We start from the raw sequence: 9,323 nt of genomic DNA, 5'->3' as shown, positions 1-9,323 counted from the left end.
TCATACAGACAGTTCATTTAGATAAAATTTATCTCCTATAATAACTCTAATTCTGGAAAGATGGCTTGTGGCTGCCTTAACTAGCCTTGATGTTTATGCTTCCTTAAAAACTAAAAGCAACCTTCTCAACAATAGCTAAATCTTCAGGGTCCTGTGGGACCCTGCATTCAACATCGAGAAAGCTCTTAGAAGCTAACTTTACGTCTATCCCCCCTTCCTCCACAAACTTAAAAGTAAATAAGGAATCGCTCCTCACAATCCCAAGTGCAGCTCTTCCTGCCCACAGGGCCTGTGCTTTTGTTTTAATAAAATCTCCTTTCTGGGAAGCGCCTGGGTTGCTCAGTCAGTTGAGTGTCCAACTTCGGCTCAGGTCATGATCTCACGGTCCATAAGTTCAAGACCCGTGTCAGGCACTGTGCTGACAGCTTAGAGCCTAGAACCTGGTTCGGATTCTGCGTCTCCCTCTCTGCTTGTGCTGTCTCTCCAGGATTTCTATTAGGAAAGACTGAGAGAAATCAAAATCATAGAGACAGAAAGTAGAATGGTGACTGCCAGGGCTGGGTGGAGGGAGGGAAAATGGGGAGTTAGTGTTTAATGGGTACAGAATTGCAGTTTAACAAGATTAAAAGCATTATGGAGATGGACGGTGGTGATACCTGCAAAGCATAATGAATGTATTTAATTCCACTGAACTGCATATTTAAAAATGGTCAAGATGGTAAATTTTAGGTTATGTGTATTTTACTGCAATAAAAAAAATCGGAGGAAGAAAAGCAAATAAAAAAAAAAAATCAAGGTATCCTGAATTGGGCACATGACTGGATACAAAGAAGGTTCTGGGCTCCTACTTGTAATTATAACTTATAATGAGCTAAGCTGAAGAAACAAACATGTGTGTTGAGAATTGGTGAGTCATTTCTGGTTGTGGTTTCCTACACACGAAGCACTCACAGGACAGGAACTGATCCTAAATTAAAGTTCAGCATCATGGGGGCCTCTAGTGCCCAATCCCACAGGAACAGAGCAGGACCAGGCTGGCTGAGGCCTCCCTGGGGGCAGTCAGGAAATCAGGACTGTGTCTGGAAATTCCCCCTCCAGGATCTCCTTGTTGCAGCTGGGACTCCCAAAGGACACCACCCTTTCCTCACAGGCAACTTCCATCCAGCACTAATTAACCACTGGGGGCCAGCTCTTTGCAAGCAACTGAAACAACCTGCAGAGGAAAGTTGGACTTCAGCTCTGTGAATGTTGAAAGAGAGGCTCATCCCTCTTCCCGGCACATTTCCCCGGACACTGCTCTCCCCAGGGCCTTGATTTCACAGCCATTGCAATGAGATGCTTTCCAGTGTCGTGGAATCATCTCCCTCCAACTTGTGCTTCAAGTGTCTGCTCCCAGGCTATGCCAGCCCAGGGGGCTTTCCAGGAGAGCCTGGTACTGTCCCTTATGGGCTGAAGCCTTTCCCTGGGCATTGCAACCTCATAAAGACTGTTACTGTCCTGCCTGTAGTATCTTTTCTCCCTGCGCTTGAGGTCAGAAGCTAAGCTTCACACAGACTTTGTCTCTCACGTCAATCGGCCTTCAACAGATGACCTTGTTGCACCCCCTGACCTTTTGTCATATTTACCTTTTGTCAGAGGAGAGCTGGTTTTTTTTGTAAAATTGATGAACTCTAACTCCTAATAAGTCTGGTTATCTAGAACCTTTCACGTGCAAGCCATACAGAGGTAACCAGGGTCTTGCCAAACCCATTTTCAAATCAGCCCATCTTTTATTTGCTCAAAACTTCAGGCATACCATGATGACAGTCAAAAACTGCTGGTTTGGGGGGCACCTGGGTGGCTCAGTTGGTTAAGCGTCCAACTTTGGCTCAGGTAATGATCTCATGGTCCGTGGGTTCGAGCCCCACATCGGGCTCTGTGCTGACAGCTCAGAGCCTGGAGCCTGTTTCAGATTCTGTGTCTCCCTCTCTCTGACCCTCCCCTGCTTCCTCTCTGTCTCTCAAAATAAAAGACATAAAAAAAGAAAAAAAAACCTGCTGGTTCGGGCTCATTATAATTTTTAAATACGAGATATGAGTGATACATAGGCACATCCTGCCTTTGTTTTTTGATATATTTGCCAAGAAGGATATCAGACCATTTTTGTTCTTTCCTAGGTCTTTGCGTATAGACAAATAAATTACTTTTGAGCCAAGTTATGTGAGGACATTACAGGCTTCCCATAACTGATGCTCATATACCTGCTATGTCATACCTTTCAGAATTTGGTAGCCTAGGTGGCTCAGTTGGTTAAGTGCCTGACTTTGGCTCAGGTCATTATCTCACGGTTCGTGAGTTAGACACCCGCATCAGGCTTTCTACCATCAGCACAGAGCCTGCCTTAGATCCTCTGTCCCTCTTTCTCTCTGGCCTTCCCCTGCTTGTTCTCTCTCTCCCTTCCTCAAAATAAATAAATAATAAAGAAAAGCTTTAAAAAATAATTTGGTAGAAAGATCAGTTTCCTAAAATTGTAGGCAGAGACATGACATGAGGCCAGGGTTCATTTTATGTAATATCTCAACCATTTATGTGCAGGAAGCTGTCCTCTCTCCCCAACTAGAGAGAAAGCAGGTGAACACAGGCCTACACCTTTTCCACTTCTCTCTCCTGTAGGGCCTGGGACAGTCCCTGTCGTCAGCAGGTGTCCAATGAACACTGAATAAATCACATAACCAGAGAAGGAATGTTGGCATTGAGACCACGACCACCATTTTACAGTTGGTAAGGTGAGGCTACGGAGATGTGGGACACATGTGTTCCAGGCACTGCTCAGTAGGGACCCTGGTACCTCCCTCAGCACAGTCAGAGATATAATCATGGCGGCTGCCAAGATTACACCCAGGCATCGAACCATCCCATGGAGGTTAGGAAGGTGACTTCTGACCCCAGTCACCCCGGGATCACCCTAAACTCCAAGCTTAAAGAAATTGTTAACAAAAGGGTTCTAACATGGAGATTAGGAACCCAGAGCCCCAAACACTCAGCTGCAGCATGACTCAGGCCACCGCCAAAACTCTGTTTCCTGGCACTTTCCACCCCATCACATCCCAGATGGTTCTTCAACATCTTATGGCATTTTAAAAAATGTTTATTTATTTTCGAGAGAGAGAGAGAGACAGCGAGCAGGGGAGAGGTAGGGAGACAAAGACAGAGAGAGAGGGAGACAGAATCCTAAGCAAGAAGGGGAGACAGAGAATCCTAAGCAAGGCTCTGCACTGTCAGCACAGAGCCCAACACAGGGCTCGAACTCAAGATACATGAGATCATAACCTGAGCCAAAATCAAGAGTTGGATGTTTAACTGATGAGCCACCCAGGTGCCCCCATCTTGTGCCATTCTAACCAACCCTCAAAATATATATTCAGAATAATCAGAGGATAAGGTGGGTCTGCTCCAAATTAGGACTTAGATTCGTCAACTCTCCCCTCAGTCCTTGGGTGAAGGCAAAATGGGGCAGAGAGTACTGAGGAAAGACATGGCCAGGCCTCTTTAGTGAATGTGGATCTGTGGATGCTCACACTCCAGCTGGGCCTTGAGCTAACCTGGAAGATTCCCAACAGGAGAAACTCTTACATCCCTGACCTACAGCACGGATGCAATCCTCTGGAGTAGCTGATTCATTTGTGATCTACAGAACACAGCCAGATTCCCTGTGGGCTGCCTATAATCAGGAGCTTTGGGAGTGCACTCTGGTGGGGACCATAAAATCCCCACACATCCATAGAAGGGACAGTGTTCCAGCCCAGAGGATAAGAGAAGAGACTGTGCCACTCTGGACCCCAGGTATTGTCCCCACACCCCAGAGCAGTGAGATTTGAGTAGGTCACTACCCTTAAGTCCATAAGCATACTTCCCAACCTTGCTAGTCCAGGTGTCCACGGGGTGATCACACTTGCTGTCTGACCAGCCTACCACATAGGGCTGCAGAAAGGTAAGTCAGGTCATGTATGGGACCTCACCTTCCACACATGGCATGATGGTTTGCTTCATGCAACACCCCCACGCACCTACAAATAAAATCTCAGGGTCACCCTCAATTCCTAACTCGTAAAAATTGTTAATGGAAGGGTTATAAGAAGAGCAGGCTGCTTTGGGAAGGAGCGGGGACCCACCACTGAGGGTTAGTACATGGCGGGAGCATCATCACTTGCAGTGGTGCTCCAGGCAGGTCTCTCCCGTAGGTGGGAGGCTGCATCTCTTTGTTTCACCTGCCACGGTCCTGCTGCCCTTGCCCTGCTCCGGGGGAGGGGGGGGAGGAGGGAGAGGGGGGCAGTCATGGGATCTGCAGGCAGCCCCGGAGGAGAGACGTGAAGGCCAGCGCCACAACCTAGTGAAGGAATGAAGATCCGGCACAGGCAGCCAGGCGAGGCATGGGGAAGCAGGAAGGGAGAAGAGGCTCAGACACCAACCGCCCCCGGGATGTGAGGTTGGCAGATGGACACGTGGCGCCACCTCACCTTTCATCTAATGGCTCCTCCAAGTGCGGGGAGGGCCTGGCATCCAGGTTTCATTCTGTCAGCACTTTGCAGGATCTCTGATGTCGTTGTAAGGAAAGGACGTCACAGCTCTATTGAGAGCTGCCACCCACTGGCTTCCAGGTCAGACGGAAGGACCGTGCCAGGCACTTTGAGCTGCCTTCTCCCTCATCCTCCGTTGTACAGAGAAGGAAACTGAGCATGAGCAGTTTGCTCAGGAATTAAGTGCACTTCTAGACTAAAGGTGAGCCAGAGCAGGATCAGGAGGCATCAGCGTCCCTGTCTTTCCCAGCAAGTGGCAGAAATTCTAGAGAATGGGACATGGGCCTGCATGGTGCAAAGTCCTATATACACAGAACGGATTTTTGATGTTTTCATGTAAGGCTCCTGAACCAAACACTAGGCAATGTGGGGTTTTAAAGAAAATACTGAAAAGGCTCTTTCTTGTCTTACATTTCCCAGTGTCCTCCCTTACCCGCCAGGCGCCATTTTCCCTCACATCTTGCCATTTGTTTCCAACACATGTCAATTCTACTGGCTCCGACTTGGCTTTGAATGTATCAGTTTTTGAGTTTAGTAAGTGCTTTCTGGATGGCAGTAGTGTTCCCAGCAGACAGGGTCAGTTACATTCTCTGGTGGCCCCACAGGGACGAGCTGAGTGCTCCAAATGCACCTGACCAATGGTGACATAAGCAAATGGATGAAAGTCTCCTCATTTGTGCCATTTTGCTTTACTTCAATTTGTATGAAAGTAGCTGCAGATGTTTCTCAAGAATTCAGACTATACGGTACAGATCAAACCCTACAATACAAAGCATAGAACACAAATTCCCTATAGAACATGATGAGACCAAAGAACTATCCAGTGATCCAACTGTTTCCAGAAATTTCTATTATTAAAAAAATTCTGCTACATCCTGAAAACTTGTTAAAATGAGGCAAAAATTCATCTTGAGAAATGATATCTAATGTAAGATTCTGGCAAAGAAATCATTCAAGGGGCACCTGGGTGGCTCAGTCAGTTAAGCATCCAACTCTTGATTTTGGCTCAGGTCATGATCTCACAGTCTGTGAGATCGAGCCCCACGCCAGGCTCTGGATTGACAGCACGGAGCCTGCTTGGGATTCTCTCTCTCCCCTCCCTTCTCCCGCCCTGCTCATGCATACCTGCACTCACTCTCTCTCTCAAAAATAAACATTTTTTTAAAAAAAGAAATCATTCAAAGCCAAGAGGTAAATAAATTACTGACTTACCTACAAATGAAGTGGGAAATAGAGGATCAGGAGGAAAGGATGAGGGCCAGCGTGTAATGCTGATAAGGTCAGGCTAAGGTCCTGAATATTTTATTTTCTGTTCCAAATTGTAGACAGGAACTACTCTGAACCTAAAATCAAAGTAAGATTTCCATCGACTGAACTTTGTGCAAATTCTTCATCCCAGCTTTCTGAAATCCTTCAGAATTCAGACTGCCTGGGGGATAAGGAAATCTTGAGAAATGATAGCTTCTAGAAGATACTAGAGAGAACGGCACATAGAGAGTGAGTAGACATTTCCCAAGTGATTCCAGGGGCCAGAACAGAAGGCAATGATGATGACAAAAATCAGCTAACACAGGGCAGCCTGGAGAGTGGAACCACTATTAGCGCTGCCACTGTGGGAGGGCCACTTATTTTCGCTGCGTGTCCCCTGCCTCCTGTGGAAGAGGGACATTTATCAAATGACTGCAGAGGAATGCTCTGAGGGATACCAGAGCCTTCTGTTTGCAGAGCTAAGCACAAGGAGTGCTTGGCGAGTATTAGCTGTTTGCCTTCCCCATCTGATTGCTGCCAGGCAAGGAGAGTCCAATGTCTCCAGTTCTGCTAATTTTTCAAGAAGAGGTAGAATCCAGATTTTATATGAAACCCTTGATTTATAACATGTCAGCATATAGGAAATATTTTGTACAACATTAAGGGTCTAAACCAGATAAACACACCTGCAGGCTGTGTCTGGCTCACAGAGCCAGTTTGTTCCTCTGGTCTATAGTGGTCACAGGTCCTGGATCACATGGACGAGGACCACACAATTTCTCCTCCTTCATATAGTTGAGGAAATTCCTGTTGACACAGAGTCCTGGACTTGCCTATGACTCGACACTGCCTCCTTTCCACTCTGCTCACTTAGCAGCACCTTCAAGATACGCTTTAAGCCATGATTTTACTTACTAAAAGCATTCATTAGTCACAACAAAACACTTCTCCAGCACGACGTCCACATATTTCACTGGTAGATTTTGGCATGCAATACCTTTGTGAAAGTTCATTCTTTGACTACTTTGTGGAGCACTGACCACGTGCTGATGATTTTCCAGGCACAGGGCACATAACATAGAATGGCGTGGACGCGTGTGCTCAGGAGGGCAAAGCCTTGTGGGGGAAAACACACCATAAACCACTTAACTAACAAATGAGATAACCTTCCGCAGAGGTACAAAGATGATAAATCAGCCATGTGAAGGTCCGGGTGGAGAGAATGCCAGGCCAAGAGCAGCCAGTGCAAGGGTCCTGCCCAGAGGCGGGAAGGGCATGAAGTCCCGTGTGGCTGGCAGGACACGTAGTCAGATAAGCAAGTGAGAACCTTCTAAGCAGAAAGATCTGGTCAACTGAAGAGGGCATGCTGGCTGATCGAGGTCAAAGATTCAGTGATGCTGCCTCCAGCACACAGCACCTGAAGACCAACCACAGAGGTCCTCTGTAGCAAGGTAGTAGAGGCACAGCCCAGGCTCAGATTCAGATCATGGGTGCCACTTCCTAACCCTGTGGTCTTGAGCAAACTACTTACTCTGAGTCTCTGTTATTTCATCTCAAAAGTGGGAATCATACAAGTCACTGTTTTGTAGGGACTGAGGGAGATAGTGTCCATGAAGTCTTCAGCACCGTGGCACGCAGTAAAGCACTTGATAAAAAGCAGCAATTAATACAGGCACAAAATTCTGTTCACTTATCTGATTCCAAATAACCTTTGATCTGATTAAGATACAGCAGGTCCAGGCTCTGCTGGGATTTCATCTTCTCCCTCGTGTGTGGAGCCTGTTACCTCCTGAGCCACAGTGGGATGTCCAGGGGGAAGGAGAATGGGACAGGAGTCACCGAGTTCCTCCTGCTTGGCCTCACCAGTGACCCGGAGCAGCGGCAAGTCCTCTTCTGGTTCTTCCTGTGTACCTACCTGGTCACTGTGGCTGGGAACACACTCATCATCCTGGTCATCGGCTCTGACCCCCACCTGCACACCCCCATGTACTTCTTCCTTACCAATCTCTCCTTTGTTGACCTCTGCTTCACCACCAACCTGATCCCCAAGCTGCTGGTCAACCACGTAGCAGGAACATGGACAATCTCTTACCCCCACTGCCTGACCCAGATGTACTTCCTCATCTCCTTTGCTAACCTGGACACCTTTCTGCTGGCTGCCATGGCCCTGGACCGTTACGTGGCCATCTGCAAGCCCCTGCAGTACTACGCCATCATCACCCCCCAGCTCTGTCGGGGAATGACTGCGCTTATGTGGATGTGCTCTGGCCTCATCTCCCTGGTCCACACGCTCCTCATGAACAGACTGACATTCTGCTCCTGTGCCCGGGAGATCTCACACTTCTACTGTGATGCCTACCTGCTGATGAAGATCGCCTGCTCGGACACGCGTCTCAATCAGCACATGTTCCTAGGCGCCGTGGTCCTGTTTGTGGCCCCCTGTGGCCTCATTGTGGTCTCCTATAGCTGCATAGCTGCAGCTGTCCTCCAGATTCCTTCCGCCCCAGGAAGGCACAAGGCATTTTCCACATGCAGCTCCCACCTGTCTGTGGTCATCCTGTTCTATGGAACTGTCCTGGGGGTATACATTCGACCCCCCAACTCCTTCTCAGCCCAGGACACGGTGGCAACCATCATGTACACAGTGGTGACCCCTATGCTAAACCCCTTCATCTACAGCCTGAGGAACAAAGACATGAAAGAGGCTATGGGAAGACTCTTCAGCAGGAGCTCAAAATCTTCTTAGTGGTGGCGAGCACTGGGCTGATATCTGGAGAGGTCCAGGATGTCAGAAAATGGAACACGTCGGTGCCATTGACTCAACAACACCCACTTCCACGCACTGACATTATTTTTTGAGATGAAAAAGGCTAAAATTAGAGGAAATTTCTATATATTCTTCTATCTCTGAGAAACTCGGGCTCCTTCCAGCTCTTTCCTCTACCATCCCTAAGGTGTGGCTATCATCCCCATGCTTCTAAGGTGGATGCTGGGGCTCCATCCATCTCTTCCTATCCCAGGCAGGCAGGATGAGGGGAAGAAAGCCAAAAGACTTGCCACTTCGAAGGACTTTCTCAGAAGCTCTGCACAGCTTCTTCTGCTCATCTCTCAAATGTCTCCTTCCAATGCCAAGGCAGGTTGGGTAATGTAATTTTGTTATTTTTTGCTGCTGCTATTGTTTTTGTTAGGTGTAAACACACCACCACCTCCAATAAAATAGGGTTCTCTTAGAAAGGAAGAGGGGATGGATAATGGGCAGATAATTGGCAGGTGTGTGAAAGTACTCAAGACTTACTTTGCTGCATTTTATAGATATGAAGCCACTTAGTTATTTTAGGGAAATAAACCTATAATATAGGTTTTACGTGTGTTTTACACATTGATCCCCTCTGGATGGAGACTGTGTCAGGAGAAAAACCTGATAATGCTCCCACACTGCTGAGGCTGTGACATTAGCAGAAGGACCCCCAATTGTACACATCAGAGTGATGTTCCCTTGCAGGGAACAAAAATGAAAGC

General features: G+C 47.6%; 1 protein-coding gene across 1 annotated transcript; it reads left to right on the top strand.

Moving 5' to 3' along the window:
- Positions 1 to 7,608: 7,608 nt before the first annotated feature.
- On the top strand, positions 7,609 to 8,550 carry LOC144216847 (olfactory receptor 1D2-like). Its single transcript, XM_077746304.1, has one exon. It carries the CDS (start codon positions 7,609 to 7,611, stop codon positions 8,548 to 8,550), a length of 942 nt encoding a protein of 313 aa, XP_077602430.1.
- The last annotated feature ends 773 nt before the right edge of the window (positions 8,551 to 9,323 follow it).

This window comes from Crocuta crocuta, unplaced genomic scaffold (genome assembly GCF_008692635.1).
Source record: "Crocuta crocuta isolate KB4526 unplaced genomic scaffold, BGI_CrCroc_1.0 scaffold218, whole genome shotgun sequence".
Classification (NCBI taxonomy): domain Eukaryota; kingdom Metazoa; phylum Chordata; class Mammalia; order Carnivora; family Hyaenidae; genus Crocuta; species Crocuta crocuta.
This window is presented reverse-complemented; position numbering and strand designations above follow the sequence as displayed.